This window comes from Anas acuta, chromosome W (genome assembly GCF_963932015.1).
Source record: "Anas acuta chromosome W, bAnaAcu1.1, whole genome shotgun sequence".
Classification (NCBI taxonomy): domain Eukaryota; kingdom Metazoa; phylum Chordata; class Aves; order Anseriformes; family Anatidae; genus Anas; species Anas acuta.
The window spans coordinates 5,209,584-5,226,346 of record NC_089016.1 but is presented as its reverse complement, the minus strand read 5'-3'; the positions used below and the strand labels follow the sequence as shown (position 1 = coordinate 5,226,346).

General features: G+C 49.0%; 2 protein-coding genes across 2 annotated transcripts; one reads left to right on the top strand and one right to left on the bottom strand.

The window, feature by feature from the left end:
* The first annotated feature begins 1,575 nt into the window (after nucleotides 1-1,575).
* Nucleotides 1,576-2,578, top strand: LOC137847544 (olfactory receptor 14A16-like). The gene has a single exon (XM_068665827.1). It carries the CDS (start codon nucleotides 1,594-1,596, stop codon nucleotides 2,551-2,553), a length of 960 nt encoding a protein of 319 aa, XP_068521928.1. The 5' UTR covers nucleotides 1,576-1,593; the 3' UTR covers nucleotides 2,554-2,578.
* A 12,439-nt stretch (nucleotides 2,579-15,017) lies between these two features.
* Nucleotides 15,018-16,546, bottom strand: LOC137847526 (olfactory receptor 14J1-like). Its single transcript, XM_068665807.1, has one exon. It carries the CDS (start codon nucleotides 16,026-16,028, stop codon nucleotides 15,114-15,116), a length of 915 nt encoding a protein of 304 aa, XP_068521908.1. The 5' UTR covers nucleotides 16,029-16,546; the 3' UTR covers nucleotides 15,018-15,113.
* Nucleotides 16,547-16,763: the final 217 nt, after the last annotated feature.

The following is a 16,763-nucleotide window of genomic DNA, read 5'->3' as shown; positions in this document are numbered from 1 at the left end:
TGAGAATTCATCAGAATACTCCATATTTTTTTTCCACTCAGTGCAGACCCCTTCCTCTGAGCATGCCCCCTTGCCTCCTCTGCCACCCAGAAAAGGCTCTGCCCTCACAGCCATGAGTCCCAGACATGGAGCATGTCTTCTGCAGACAGAGCTCCAGCAGAGCAGAGGTGCATTTCTCCAGCCACTTGCCCATTTCCACCTGTGCTGCAACTGCAGAGGGGGTCAGCTGCCTGGGGGTTGTGGGCAATGCAATCTGTGAGGCTGGGGAGAGAGTTGACTTTCCCTTCATGAAAGACCATCACCAGGTCATTTGGATATCTCCTTGGGTGTCCTTTCAATCTGTGAGCTGTCCTGCAGGCTGCAAATCTTTTCCATAGCATCTCTGTGTTATGTGAAACCCGGGGAAGAAGCAGAGAGATGCTACAGGCAACAGTTGGGTTGGTGAAATGAATGATTGGTGTCCTTGACTAGAGGTGTGGTGCTGGTGGTTCAGGTACCTTGAGAAAGGCTGGGCATTGACAGATTGGCCGTGGATTCATCTGGTCTCAGCAGCATTTGGCTTCTTTTCAGGGTAACATAAATGTGATTGCCCTCCATCTACAAAAGCTCAGGCAGCTGGGGACAAGTCCAGCCAGCTCCCTCGCTCTGCTCTGAGCCACAGGGAATCCCTTTGCCTCTCAGGTCTCACAGGCATTCACTGTGAGTGCAGCAGAAATGCTTAGGATTTCTGACTTCAGAGAACACTGTTTGGGCATGAAGAGTGGGAAGAGAATGTGTATTAAAAATAGTCCCTAAAACTCCTTTCTGCCAACTACATTATGTAGCACTGGAATGCAGATGTTAACATGCTGACATGAAGATGATCAGCATACCTCTCCTTCGAAGAACGGCTGAGAGAGCTGGGGCTGAGCAGGGTGACCTTGCTGCAGCTTTTCCGTACTTAAAGGGGTCTTATGAAAAAAGATGGAGATCTACTTTTTGATCAATCAGATAATGACAGGTTCAGGGGAATGGCTTTAAACTAAAAGAGGGGAGATTTATATTAGAGATTCGGAGGAAATTTTTCACTCAGAGGGAGGCAAGGTACTGAAACATATTGCCCAGATAGGCTGTGAATGTCCTGTTCCTAGAGGTGTTCAGGACCAGGCTGGATGAGGTCCTGGGCATCGTGATCTAGTGGGTAGCATCCCTGCCCACGGCAAGGTGTCTGGAACTAGATTATCTGTAAGGTCTTCCAACCCGAGCCATTCTGTGATTCTATTCCTTTTTGTGTAAGAAGGGATTTCATATGACAAAATCTGACAGTAAAATCTTGCCCTCCTGCCATGTTCCTTTGTACTCCCTGCACTGGTCAGGACTGATTCCCTTGCGAGAGCAGAACTAGAGCCCCCTGTTCCTCATTGGAGACTGAACCTTAAAAAGGAAGCTCATGTCATGGAGCTAAACCAAAGATTCCAGCAGAGCAGCAAAAAGCATTTGAGTATGGCAGGGGAGGTCTAAAAGGAATGGCATAGGCTTCACTCAGAGAAACCTGTCCTAACATGTCGTTGTCTTTTACTACCTGTACAGATCTCCATACCCAACAGGCAGCACATGTCCAACAGCAGCTCCATCACCGAGTTCCTCCTCCTGCCATTTGCAGACACACGAGAGCTGCAACTCCTGCACTTCGTGCTCTTCCTGGGCATCTACTTGGCTGCCATCCTGGGCAACAGCCTCGTCCTTACAGCCATAGCCTGCGACCACCGCCTCCACACTCCCATGTACTTCTTTCTCCTCAACCTTGCCCTTCTCGACCTGGGCTGCATCTCCACCACTGTCCCCAAAGCCATGGCCAATTCCCTCTGGGACACCAGGACCATTTCCTATGCAGGATGTGTTGCACAGGAATTTCTGTTTGTCTTTTTGATGTCATCGGACTGTTCCCTTCTTACCATCATGGCCTATGACCGCTACGTTGCCATCTGCAAGCCCCTGCACTACGGGACCCTCCTGGACAGGAGAGCTTGTGCCCAGATGGCAGCAGCTGCCTGGGGCAGTGGCTTTCTCAATGCTGTACTGTACACTGCCAATACATTTTCACTGCCCCTCTGCGGAGAAAATGCTGTGGACCAGTTCTTCTGTGAAATCCCCCAGATCCTCAAGCTCTCCTGCTCACATTCCTACCATAGGGATCTTGGACTTCTCACATTTAGTAGTTTTCTGTTCTTGGGTTGTTTTGTTTTCATTGTTCTCTCCTATGTTCAGATCTTCAGGACTGTGCAGAAGATGCCCTCTGAGCAGGGACGGCACAAAGCCTTTTCCACATGTGTCCCTCATTTGGTCGTGGTCTCTTTGTTAATCACCACTGGTGTGTTTGCCTACCTGAAGCCCCCTTCTATCTTTTCTCCAGCCCTGGATCTGGTTGTGGCAGTTCTTTACTCTGTGGTTCCCCCAGCACTGAACCCCCTCATCTACAGCCTGAGGATGCAAGCACTAAAGGATTCTATTTTGAAAGTGCTTTTATGGACATTTTTCAGGAATCATAAATGTCCCATATCTCTCCACAGGTGACCCTCTGTATCCATTCAAACCTTGTGTTGCCTTCTTTTCCATTATTATATTTTGTCTTGTTTTCATCTTTCATTATTTTTAACTGTTGGTGCTTCTGCTTTTCATCCCCCCTCCCCCCCCCCCCCCCAAATCCTTTCACTCCTACCACTGATATTAAGGAATGAACATGCATTGTGTCAGATGAAGCCCGTCCAAGCCTGTTTAAAAGTGTGTATCAATGTGGACTTTCTTGTAGCAAAGTAATAGCTGTATATGAATTAAATGGGACTTTTTCACTTCTTGATGGCTGAGCTTTCTGTTTAAAGCTCAGTATTGGTGGCATCAGCCAAAGGGAAAGTACAAAATCCCAAGTGGGAGCTGGTCTTGGAGATGTCTGGCTCCTTCCTCCTGTTGGGATGTGCGGCTGTGTGTGGGGCAGTGGTGCTGGGCCAGCCCAGAGTCAGGCCTCTGGACAGGAGCCACAGCACTGCGGCAAGTTCCCACAAGGCCACCACCCCAAAACTACTGCCAGGCCCCAGCCAGGCCGGCCTCTCCCCTCAGTCACAGCAATGATCCCAGGGACCAAGAGACACCTGGGGCAGGATGTGAGGGTGGGCAGCACCAGCCCCAGCGCTCCTGGCAGCCCCTCTGCAGCCAGAGCAGCTCCCATAGGTCAGGACCGGACCCAGTGCCGCCCACAGGGCTGGGGGACTCTGGTGGCTGCAGGCACTGGCAGCACCTGCTGGGAGACCCCAAAGCCAGGGCTCAGCATCAGTGCCTGGAACTGCAGCTCACATTGCCTCCTGTCCTGTGTCCCGACCTCTCTCAGGAGCACTGCTGGGTGCACTATTACCTTCCTGGGTGTGGAAAGGAGCTTATGGAGCGCTTCTCTGCTCACCACTGGAAATTTTAAATTTCAAATGATATTAAGGAAAAAAATCACCTCTGAACATGAGAGCTGAACCAAGCACAGTCCAATGTGATCTAACCGTCAAGTTACTCCATCTGAGGGCAGGCCAAGACCTCAAAAGGTTCCTTCCAACTCATAATCCTCAAGGAATAAGGTGCTACACAGTGGACCCAGTGGCTGGGGACACTGCTGTGGGTTGAGACATTGCCTGCTTTTGTAACCTCTGCTCATCAGGGTTACCTAGTGAGTGAAGTCATCCTAAAAGCAAGCTCTGTTCCATGGACACGAGGACTCAGACTGATTTAAGGTACCACAGAAAAGTTCTCAGAAATACTGCCAGGTATCACATAACTACAGAACATTTGAGGTTGGAAGGGAGCTCTGGAGGTTTCCTAGGCCAACCCCAAGCAGGATCAGCCTGAGCAGGTTGTCCAACTCCATGTCCAAATGGGTTCTGACTGCCCCCAGGGATGTAGCTTCCACAGTTTCTCTGAGCAACCCGTGCCACTCATCAACCAAAGTCACAGTACAGAAGTGCTTTCCTGTGTTCACATGGTATTACCAATGTTTCATTTGGTGCCCACTGTCTCACTGGGTGCCAGAGAAAAGACTTGGGCTGCCTTGTCTTTATCTAATATGGATAAGACCCCTCTCACGGATCTCATGGGCTTGCCATTCCAGAAGGCAAGGTTGGAAAGAGTGCAGCAAAGAGGGCAGTGAGCAGTGCCTCAGCTCTCCCTATTGCCTTTGCCACCAGGGCCCTCCCTTCATTTAGCAGTGGGTCTGCCTTTTCTCTAGCCTTGCTTTCACTCCTGATGTACTGATTCATTTCCTGTAGAAGTCTTTCTTGTTGTTCTTCATGTCCCTTGCCAGATTCAACTCCAGGAGCCTTTGGCTGGCCTAAGAATAACAGTGCTCATAAATTTAACATTGATGACCTAGAGAAACCCGTTACATGGCTTGTTCCCTGCTGTGCTGGTATTCTAGCAGAAATCTGGTTGTTTCAACTTCCCCTGTGAGGAATGGCACCTGCAAACATTTTCCAGTTTTCTGAGGAAGGCCATAGCTGCTGCTTCTTCCTTACAGGAGGTCTCTAGGTGACAGCAACTACAAGGTCACCCATGTTGGTGTGCCTGCTCATTCAAAGCCATGAACTCATCAACAACACCATGGCAGAGCTCTTTGCATTGCTCCTGCTCTCCTATAGAAATGTCTGCTCCCCCTCCGTGCCTTACAATCCTGTCCACTCCTGTCTGCACTCCTCTTGTGGGCTGTCACACCATCTCTGCTATCCAAAATGAGACCTCTGTAACCACACACAGAACTCTGGTTACTCCTTCTCTTCTACACACTGTACACATCAGTGCCCTGGCACTTCAGGGAGATGCCCAGCAATTCTGATTTGCCAGAAAAGATATCACAGAATCACAAAATTACAAAATGGTTGAGGTCTGGAAGGATGCAATATTGACTCCACATTGCTCTGCTCGTGACTGACCTCCACCTACACTGTGTGCCCCAGGGCTGTGAGCCCAACTGTCCAGGCACTTTTCAGTTCACCTCACTGCCTCCTCATTCTACTCAGACGTCATCAGCTTCTCTATCAAGATCTTATGAGAGACATCTCAAGAGCCTTTTTGAAGACAAGGCAGACAATATCCCCTTCTCTCACCTCACTTACCAAGGCAGTCTTTTCATTGGAGAAGGCTATCAAGTTGGTAAGTCATAAGAAACCCTTGGTGAATCCATGTTGACCACTCCTGATCACTTTATTGTCCTCCATGTGCTTGGAAATGTTTTCCAGGATTATCTGCTCCATCACCTTCCCAGGAACTGAGGAGGGGCTGTCTGGCCTCTAGTTTCCCATGTCCTCCTTCTTGCCTTCCTTGAAGACAGGGGTCGTATTTGCCTTCCTCGGCTCTGCTCTGGGCTTAAAAGGGAGGTTCAGGGGAGACCTTATCATACTCTACAATCACTGTAAATGGGGCTATAGTGAAGTTGGGGTGGGTCTGTTTTCCCAAGCATCAAGTGATAAGACAAAAGTGATAAGACCTAAGTTCTGCCAGAGGAGGTTTAGATTGGATATTAGGGACAATTTCTTCTCTGAAAGAGTTGTGAAGTATTGGAACAGGCTGCCAAGGGAAGTAGTTGAGTCATCGTCCTTGGAGGTCTTTAAAAAACATGAAGATGTAGGGCTTCATGACATGTTTTAATGGTGGACTGGGCAGTGCTAGGTTAAAGGTAGGACTGGATAAACTTAAAACCTAAATGATTCTATGATTCACTGACAAGTCTGTGCTCTGGCCTTTTGGGTATTGGTTGGAGTCTGCCACTTGTGCCATAAAGATTTGGCTGGCTCATAAACAGGAAGCATGTGTGAGGGAATTCCTAGCACAGGACTGGCCATTGCTTGACAGCAAAGAGATAAAAGCAGGATGTATCCAACTTCTTTAACCTTGCTCTCTGCTCTGCTTAGACCTGAGATGTAAAGGTGAAATGTGCCAATATGTGCATGTCCTGGGAACATAATCTCCCTTCCAAGTGCTGGGAAGAAATATATTTTTGGAAAGAGTTGCCTTTTTTTTTCTTTACATATAGGGGGATGTTATCATCTTGCTGGTACATGTACATGACCTATTTAAAAAAAAAAAAAAAAAAGGTGAGAATTTGTGGACAATCATAAAAAGTTCTGAAACTGAAGTCTTCTTACAAATTTATTACATTAAATTAAGGAATTTTCCACATACATTCAATTTGGCCTACAATGTCCTTCAGGACTTGATTCAGTTGCCCACAAAGATGTTGCTGCTGCCTCAAGGATGTCGTGGAACAGCTGAAGCACCCATTTGGGACTAGGAGATACACAGGACCTTCTGTCTTTAAAAAAACATGTTCAAAGTCCCTTAGAAGACATTCAGAATTAATATCAGTTTGAGGTTGCTGGTATCATTTTATCTGTAGGTAGACAACTAAAAAAATAACACACAGCAGAAAGAAGGGATTCTTAGATTCTCTCCTATAAGTGTTGTTATTATTATTATTATTATTATTATTATTATTATTGAAGTCAGTCCCTTTAAGGAGATTCCTGGCATCTCCCTAATGAACCCCATAGGAATTGAGGACTTCGGGAGAATTATGCCCAAAGCCTTGGCTTGTGAGGGAGTTTTGCATGTTGATTCGCCCTCTGCTGCCAAGTTCCTGAACTGCAGATCCTGAAGCAAGTCTCTGAAGAAGTAAAGGACAGAAGCAAGCCCCCAAATGTTTGAGGGTGTTGGCCAACCCTGATGAGGGCCATCCCAGAAGAGACCACGAGGGAAATAACCAGACAAGGTGCCTGTCCATGGGAGATGGGGGGAGGAGGAAATCAGAAGCACTGGTTACAGGTGGAAAATCAAATGGAGAAGTTACTCTGAAAGCCCTTGATGTGTTTCACCAAGGGGGATGGCCAAGGCCTGAGCACATCCCCTGGGAAGGGGGATCCTGCACTTCCTGGGCTGCTCGGGGCTCTGGCAAGGGCAGTGTGATGTGGGGGTGTGTAATTCCGAGTGTAGGACACTGGTAGGACACTTGCCAGGCTCTGTGGGGTTGAGGAGGTAACAAGGCCCTGGGGCAGTAAGGGACCAGTGTCCGCTGGTAAGCCTCAGTGGAAGAGGCTGCAGCTGTAGCCCTAAGGACATCAGTTACACTGGGGGCCCCAGCCCCACAATGGCCCTCTGCCATCCCCCTCCACAGCCTGCCCCAAATTTTCCTCTACCTGTGCTTTAATCCCTGCATCCTATTACCGCACATTCACTTTCCCAGCTCACTCTGACACCATGATTGTCAAAGCTGTCCTAATTTCTCTCCATCCTTTCTGGCTTTATCTTGAAATAGAACCCTTTATTTTTCTGAGGATTTACCAATACCCGTGGTTTCCTCACAACACATCAGGCTTCTTCCAAAGCCTGACCCTGTTGGTCCTCTGTCAGCCAATATGTCCCAGACCCACATTTGCCTGAATCATCTCTGCACTGAATCTCTACATTGCAGCCCAGAACTCCTCATCATCCTTCTGCAATGGAAAAGGCCACACTAGAGCAGGTACACCTCTGAAGAGAGTGTGGCACATGGATAAGTGTACAACACAGAAGGTATACCTGCAAGCATCCGTGACCGCTGGTAATTCCATGACACAGTAGGTAAAGCTCTGAAGGGAATAAGACTCCTGAATAAGGCTGTGTTGGAACAGGTACACCTCTAAAGGACTGTGGCCGGTGGATGAGCCCAGTCTGGAGCAGGGGTGAGGGGAGGAGCTCATTGCAATGTCAGATTTTGCGGCCTGGTCTGTGATGTGGTTTAACCCAGCAGGCAGATAAGCACCACACAGCCATGTTCCACAGCAGGAAACACTCGAACCAATAGCAGAGGAGCCTCACAAGGAGCAGTGCAAGTGCAGCAGTGACCTAACCTGAGCTGGCATTGGTGCCCTCTCACTCCATGTAACATATGTCTTCTCCTGTCCTTTGGGGTCACAACAACAGATAGAACCCAATTCATGGACTAAATGGAATCATTGAACATTTTATGGACATTTCATTAAGTAGGCCCATAGACTAAGGGAATGATATCTGTGTCTTAATTGCAGGGTGTTGATTAATGAAGACTTACTGGAAAGTCTTGAACCTGTCATTGTATATGCGGTAGAGAATAAGAGGTGGATATTGTCCTGGTTACATCTTGGGTGACTTTTTAGGCTCTGAACCCAGCTCAGAGAGGTGGTTTGTCCCCCCCCAGAAGGACACTGAATGGCTAAGTCAGAAATCCGTATGTGTGCCCTGTATAGATGAGGCTTCAGTGTGTACATTTTGTTCATGTACTGAGGCAAACCTGAGTGAGCACAAATGCCTTCAGCCTGTGTCCATTCCTCATGCCATACAGTATCTCAGATGAGTGCAGAGCAGGGCAATGCACTGCAGGGCTGAGGTGCCTCCCAGCATCTGGGAGAGGCAGCAGGAGCCAGCGGGACACCAAAACCATTGCAAAACCATTGCCTTTGGGTCTGCAAGAGAAAGACTTGTGTGTTCTGGCCTGTCTCCTGCATCACCTTCCCCTGCCTTCATGGACTATGTCAGCAAATGTGCCAGAGGGATCAGAGAACTTTCTGGAGACTTAGAAGGACTTCAAATCTGTCTTCCAGAATAAGAGAAAATAGGGTGGGAAGAATTAAGGCTGGTCAGCCTCACCTCAGTCCCTGGGAAGGTGATGGGGCAAGCTTTTCCACAGCCACCTCCTGGTACTTGAAGGACAAAAACAGGATTGCTGAACCCATAGGGGAGGGGAATGAAAGGGACACTGTCTACCTGCACCTTGGCCTGTGTCTTTGTCTCCCAGAGACTCCTCATAGCCTGATTGGTGCTATGTGGACTTATCAAATGGATGAGGCTGTGGGTGGGAATTCTGCTGGACAATCTGGCCCACTTGTCATTTGTACTGCAAAGTTCTCCTGGAGGAGGAAATGTCACTGAAAGGATAGTGCTGTGGTGCCTGACATCACCCAGAAGGAGTCTGTGGTCAGCTCATACTAGTGTGTTTCAAGCAACTGCCATGGAGGGTGGGGAGACATCAGTGAAAGTAAGGAAATATCTGGATGAGAGCAAGGTGGAGAAGCAAGGTGGGTGCCTACAGCCTGCAGGGAAAAGTGGGAAGGGATAGGACAGTGCAGGACAGCCTTTAGTGGAGAAGACCGAGAGCACTGGCAAGGCTGGAAGGCCCCAGCAGCACCAAGGTCTTTGTCCCTTTGGCTATGGCAGTTGTCTCTGCTACTGAGGCTCATGAGGACACATGCTGTGCTCCTGACACTGGGGTCTTGTGGCCTCCTTGCAACCCAGTGGAGAGTCCAGCAGGTGTCATAGCATTGTCCTTCACACAGCATCACACACCCCACATCCCACTGCCCCAGAAAGAGCCCTGAGCCATGGGTGAGGAACAGGACCTCCCTGCCCAGGGGCTGGGGGCCATGGCTTGGCCTTTCTGCTTCACCAAACAAACCAAGGCCTTTACTCAGCATCAGAGTCTCCTGCCCAGTGCCTTTGTCTACCTGCAATCATGGCCTCCAATTGTGTGCTCTAACAAGTCCATGGGGAGGCTTTGTCAGTAATGACCCTCACTGGGGCCCATTAATACTCCTAGACACTTCAAAGTTTCCTTCTGACTTTAACTTCTCCTGCAGTTACATCATTCTCTTCTCACTACCTGAGGTCCATGGGCTCAGCAGCAAATGCACCATGGGGCTCATTGCAATTCAGCCATTTTCATCCAGTCTTCCAGACTTGTACAGTTAATTAATAAGTTTTCAAGAGTGTTGCTAAAGAGGAAGTTTTCAATGACCACTTTACAAAACAACATTTTCATATGTAAGCTTATTTAACTTAGTAGCATTCAGTAGTTGACGTGGATCCAAAGTGTCTCCTAAGGAGGTCTGGATGGATAGGAAAAGCAGTCCCTTGAAGTCCTAGACTGTATGGACAACCTTGCTGCTCAGCTCTCCATCCCCACCACTTCTCACATCAGCCAGCGTGACTTGCATCACTTTTAATTACATCAGACTTCTCCACTGACATCTGCAGGTGGATGTTACAGCCCCTTTCCACCAGCTGCTGCCTCCTTCTCTGAGAAAAGTAGATGCAAACAGTTTTTTCTTGTTATGTATGTGTGTGTCTTTGCTATTAATACTTAACAAAAAAATACAGCAAAGAAACACACGTTAAAAAAAAAAAAAAGTAAAAGAAGTCCACAGCAATGAGCCATTTCCAAGTTGAACCATGCACAGGGGATAAGCGTACAGAAAAACATCTGACCCAAATAGATGGGAAATGGTAAATGAGAAATACAGCTACAGAGTTGTCTACATGGATGATGAGAGAGGCTACCAAAGGACGGGCAAGTTGAATTCCCCTCAAGTCCCAAGAAGCAACTCGATTTATCAGAAGGATCTGAATGACCAAAGAGCAAGTGGAAGAAAACTCTGCAGAACAACAGAAACTGCACATGTCCAGATAGTCTGCTGGAAAGGTGACTTCTGATATGGTCTCTTTAATCAGACCAGCTGGAAATACCTGAAAGTCCTGCCAGACCAGCGTCATCTCCTTCTATGACCAGTGACCTGCCTGGGGGATGAGGGAAAGCCCGTTGATGTAGTCTACCTAGCCTTCAGCAAGGCCTTTGACACAGTCTCCCACAGTATTCTCCTGGAGAAGCTGGCAGCCCATGGCTTGGACAGGTACACTCTATGCTGGGTTAAAAGCTGGCTGGATGGCCAGGCCCAGAGAGTAGTGGTGAATGAAGTGAAATCCAGCTGACGAGCAGTCACCAGTGGTGTTCCCCAAGGGTTGGTGTTGGGGCCCATCGTCTTTAATATCTTTATGGATGATTTGGATGTGGGAATTGAGTGCGCCCTCAGTAAGTTTGCAGATGACACCAAGTTGGGGGGAAGTGTCAAACTGCCAGAGGGTAGGAAGGCCCAGTAGAGGGACCTGGACAGGTTGGTTCAATGGGCAGAGGCCAATGGGATGAGGTTCACCATGGCTAAGTGCCAGGTCCTGCCCTTTGTTCACAATAACTCCAATGCAAGGCTACAGGCTTGGGGCAGAGTGGCTCAAAAGCTGTGCAGAGGAAAGGGATCTGGGGGTGTGGTCAAAGCTTGCCTGAACATGAGCTGGCAGCGTGCCAAGGTAGCCAAAAAGGCCAGCAGCATCCTGGCTTGTATCAGTAGTGTAGCCAGCAGGACCAGGGAGATGTTCATCCCCTGTACTCTACTCTGGTGAGGCCGTACCTCATGTACTCTGTTTAGTTTTGGGCCCCTCACTTCCAGAAGGACGTCCAGGTGCTGGAGTGTGTCCAGAGAAGGGCTACAAACCTGGTGGAGGGCCTGGAAAGCAAGTGCTATGAGGAGCAGCTGAGGGAACTGAGGTTGTTTAGTCTGGTGAAGAGGAGGCTCAGAGGAGACCTTGTTGCTCTCTACAGCTAACTGAGAGGAAGTGGTGGGGAGCTGAGTGTTGGCCTCTTCTCACAGGAAACTAGTGATAGGACTAGAGGGAAGGGCCTCAAATTTTACTGGGGGTGGGGTTAGGTTAGAAATTAGGAGACATTTCTTCTCAGAAAGAGTAGTCAGGCATTGGGATGTCCCTGGAGGTGTTTAAGGAAAAGCTGGACATGGTGCTTAGGAACACGGTTTAGTGGGTGACATTGGCAGTAGGGCAACAGTTGGACCAGCTGATCTTGGAGGCATTTTCCAACCTTGACTTATGATTCTATGATTCTCTGATGGGGAAGATGAAATGCGGTGCTCAAGAGACAGAGTTCTGATAATGCGACTATAGGGGAAGATCAGTATTTTTTCTCATGCTTGTAATAATCATCATATGATCATTTTGATTTCATGGGGCACCTCAACTATTGTATTAGAAGTGTTCGATCATTTCAGCTAATTGAAGTGAAATTTTTGAAATTCTTAAAAAAAATGTAGGCAATCTTCAGTTTTACACCAATAAAACGACAATTTTCTGTTGTGCATGGAGCCCTGATGTGACAAAACCCTTGCTGCCCAACCCTCGCTGATGGGCAGAGGAGCAGGGGCACCTTGCAGAGGAGTTGTGGTTGAGGAGCCAGGGCGGGCATCCCTTGTCCTGAGCTGAGGGCCGGCAGCATGAAGGGTTCCTGGAGAGTGACCATTACTTCCACCCTTACTGCCATGTTCTCAGGGCTCCTGCAGCTCTCCTCGAAAGGTAAGGATGTCGGGAGCTGCTTCTCAAGGGTTGACACAGGGGCTGTCAGCTGTCCAAAGCTGCAAGTCCTGGGCTGTGGGGGAGGCTGGACAGGGCTGGTGGCTGCTGTGGGAGCCCAGCCTGAGAGTCCCGCTGGACTTAAGGAACAATGCGACAGTCAGGACTCCTGGGTCCTCATGCTAGGGCTGTCCTGAGCCCGAGGGCTTGTCTGGGCATGGCTCAGTGTGTCCTCATGATGGGGGACGAATCAGGGTCAGGTTTCCCTGGGAGCTGGTGCATCTTTGGGATCTGGATCTTGGTGGAAAGTTGTCTAGTGTCTCAGAGACTGGTGTGGCCTGCAGCTCCCACAGGCCTCTCAGGAGTGTGCCAGAAACCCTTTCCCTTGTACTGCTCTCCTTCAGGGGAACTCTGTTTCTTGGGTGACGAGACACTGGAGAGCAGCCTTGCAGAGAGGGATCTGGGGGTTTTGGTTGATAGCAAGCTGAATATGAGCCAGTAGTGTGCCCTGGCAGCCAGGAGGGCCAACCATATCCTGGGGTGCATCAAGCACGGCATTGCTAGTCAGTTGAGGGAGGTGATTGTCCCACTCTACCTTGCACTGTTGGGGCCTCACCTTGAGTAGTTGAGGGGAAGTGGTGGAGTCACCATCCCTGGAAGTCTTTAAAAGCCGTTTAGATGTAGAGCTTAGGGATATGGTTTAGTGGGGACTGTTAGTGTTAGGTCAGAAGTTGGACTCGATGATCTTGAGGTCTCTTCCAACCTAGAAATTCTGTGATTCTGTGATTCTGTGATCCTTATGAGTCCTGTCCAACTTGGGATATACTATGATTCTATGATTTTTGCACCAACTCCCACCTCCCTTCCTCAGACATCTGGCTGCACATAGTTTTTGTTGTTATTTTTGTGTGTGGGTGTCTTTTTCTTTTAATATTTACAAAAAATGTATATTAAAAAGAAACAAACACCAACAAAAATAAAAGAAGCAACCAAACAAAAACCACAGTCCACAACTGTGAGTCAACTCTAACTTGCCTCCAATGAGGTGCACCATCCACAAGGGATGACTGTACAAGAAATTTTTGACACAGAGCGATAGGAAATGGTAAAAGAGAAATACAGAATTGGCTACAGGGATGATGAAAGGGACTACTGAAATACAGGCAAGCCCAACCTCCCCGAAATCCCTAGAAACAACTGGGTGTATGAGAAGTATCTGAATGACCAAAGAGCAAGAGCAAGTGGAGGGCAACTCTGCAGAAGAGCGGAAAATGCACGTGCACACACTGCTGGAAAGGGGATTTCCAGCATGGTCTGTTTCGTAAGGCCAGGTGGAAATACCTCAAAGACTGAGGAGATGAAGTGCAGTGCATAAGAGAAATTCTGGCAATGCAAGTACGGGGGAAGATATATATATACATATATATCTATATACATATTCGTATTATCTGCCTTTCTTGGTGGGAATATTCACATCTTTCTGTCTGTATAGTGAAAAATATTTGTGTAGCTACAGCTATAACTAAAGTTATATGTGCTAGTAAAGGTAAATGTATATACAGAGTTACACGTGTACACATAGATAACTGGGAGAGAGACGGGCAAGTGGCTGGGATTCTAGGATTTTACATCACCTGAACTATCAGGAAACCAACCCAGCAGTGCTGGGAGCTGGGGAGAGGGGACATGTGGAGGAAGGTCCCAGTGACACGGCTGGGAGGTGGGTTGTGATGCCATTCCTACTGCAGTGACCTGACTGCCTGGTGGCAGGCAGGAAGACACGGCGATGTCATTGAGTGCATCACAAACCCCATGGGACACAGGGGGCAGCTCTGACAGGGGACAGCTCTGTTGAGCCACCATGGCTGGGCTGCTGCTGCTGAGGTCACCTCCTCACAACACTGTGATGGGCCAGGAGCAGGCAGGCCTCAGGAGGCCATCAAGAGCAGCAGCTGTGGAAGCTGCAGGCAGATGCCTGGGCCCTGGAGAGGGCTGCCCTGCAGTGATGCCAGCTGGACATGGGGTGGGAGCCTGTGGGACAAGGCCTGGGAAAGTGCTGGATGTGACAGAGCACAGTGTGAGAAGGGAGAGAGTACAGGCAGGGCTGTGAGGGACAGCAGCACTTCACGTGCCCTTGGTGGGCAGAGATGTGAGCAATGGTCAAACGGCCATTCCAGCCTTTCCCAGTTTCCCCCCAATTCTCCCAACTCCCTGCTCTCTGCCCACCTCCCTGCCCTCTGCCCAGCCCAGCCCAGCAGCCCAGGCTGGGGTGACCCCAAGACAGTGCCCTCCGCAGGTTGCTGCAGGGCTCTGGGCACTGCCACCACAGCCACAGCCCCTCCGAAGGCCACAGCAGCTCCTGGGGCACAGAGGGCTCAGTGCCACAGAGGGGAGAATCCGAGGCAGAAGCATACAGAGGTCAGTGTCCCCTGCTGTGTCCCCTGCTCTCTTCAGCAGCGGATCCTCAGAGGCCTGCAGCCCCTCCGTGCCATCCCTGGGGTTTCTTAGGCAGCTCCTGCTACATCAGGGCCAGGGCATCCTGCCCCAAGCTGCTGCAGCCAGAAAGGGTTTGCTCGTCCCATTACTTCCTGATCAGCTGAGAGTGGGTCTCAGGTAAAGAAGTTGTGGTTTCATTTATTTTGTTTAAATACACGGAGAGTCTGGCTCCTCGTTTATGCAAAGCCTCAGGGTCACAAAAGATATGTTGGTACAAGGGGATGAAGAACAGCATTTCTTTGTGGAAAACAATATCACAAGGGGAAATGAAAAAACAAATCAAATCCATCCGGAAGTTAAGACAGCTTGCCCTATCATTACATAAACTCTAATTCATCTGAGGAAGAAGAAAAGAAGCAGTTTATAGCTGAGGAAAGGTCCAGTCAGTTTCCTCGGCACATCCTTAAATATCTCTATGACATCACTTTCCTAATGGCATTCCTGAGCTCCTGGTTCTGCATGCTGTAGATGAGGGGGTTCACTGCTGGGGGCATCACCGAGTACAGGACAGTCATCACCAGGTTCAGGGATGTCAAGGAGATGGAGGGGGGCTTCAGGTAGGCAAACATGCCTGTGCTGAGAAACAGGAAAACCACAGCCAGGTGAGGGAGGCACGTGGAAAAGGTTTTGTGCTGTCCCTGCTCAGAGGGGATCCTCAGCACAGCCCTGAAAATCTGCACATAGGAAAAAAGAATGAAAACAAAACACCCCAGAAAGAGAAAACCACTAAATGTGAGAAGCCCAATTTCCCTGAGGTAGGAGTCTGAGCAGGAGTGCTTGAGGATGGAGGGGATTTCACAGAAGAATTGGTCCACAGCATTGCCTTGACAGAGGGGCAGGGAAAATGTATTGGCAGTGTACAGGACAGCATAGAGAACCCCACTGCCCCAGGCAGCTGCTGCCATCTGGGCACAAGCTCTGCTGCCCAGGAGGCTTCCGTAGTGCAGGGGCTTGCAGATGGCAACGTAGCGGTCATAGGACATGACAGTGAGAACATAATACTCTGTTGACAGTAAAAAGAAGAAGAAAAAGACCTGTGCAGCACATCCTGAGTATGAAATGGTGCTCATGTTCCAGAGGGCATTGGCCATGGCTTTGGGCAGAGTGGTGGAGATGCAGCCCAGGTCGAGGAGGGCGAGGTTGAGGAGGAAGAAGTACATGGGGGTGTGGAGGTGGTGGTCATAGGCTATGGCGGTGAGGATGAGGCCGTTGTCCAGGAGGGCAGCCAGGTAGATGCCCAGGAAGAGCGCGAAGTGCAGGAGCTGCAGCTCCCGTGTGTCTGCAAATGCCAGGAGGAGGAACCCGGTAATAGAGCTGCTGTTGGACATCTGATCCTCCTGGAAATAGGAATCTGCTCCTCTAGATAGGGAGGCCTGTTCAAGGAGGAAAGAGAATTGAAATGTTAGGGTGGACCTCTGTGAGGTAAACCTAGCCTATTGTTTTGTAGAAACCATAAAAAACTGCCTCTGCTTTTGGGAAGACTGGTCCTCTACTTGATCTCAAAGTGATGCTGCCTGATGGTTCTATGGGGGACAAGAGACTCTGCAGCAGACAAGTCTGTACTAGAACAGTAAGTAAATGGAACATGAGGTGGTCTCAAATGAACTGTGTTTGATGTAACAAGGAGTTTTGGAGCATTTTTCTCAAAATTCTCGCAACTGCAGAGCAGGGCTTTGTGTATAATGCTTTGGTTTTGTGAGGAATTTTTTAACAATTCGTGTCAATAGAGAGCTATTCGTGTTTGTATGTTCTTTCTTTGAAGTCTCTGATGTCTGGGGGTTTCAGAACAACTGTTAACAACTAGTAACTGTTATGACTTCTGAATGGGACACTGTGCAAGCCCCTGATATCTGGCCAGGAGATTAAGGGGAAGAGAGAAGCTGAAGGACGGCTAGGAAACAAAACTTGCAGGGGACGCTGTGTAAGCTTTTGACATGCCGCCAAGGAGTACAAAGGGGAAGGACAAGAAAAAAAACCTGAGAGGAAGACTATGAGCCTTCAGCATGAAAGACCCCCAGAGGCAAGTGTAAAGTAACAAACCAAAGCACAATGCACAAAGCCCT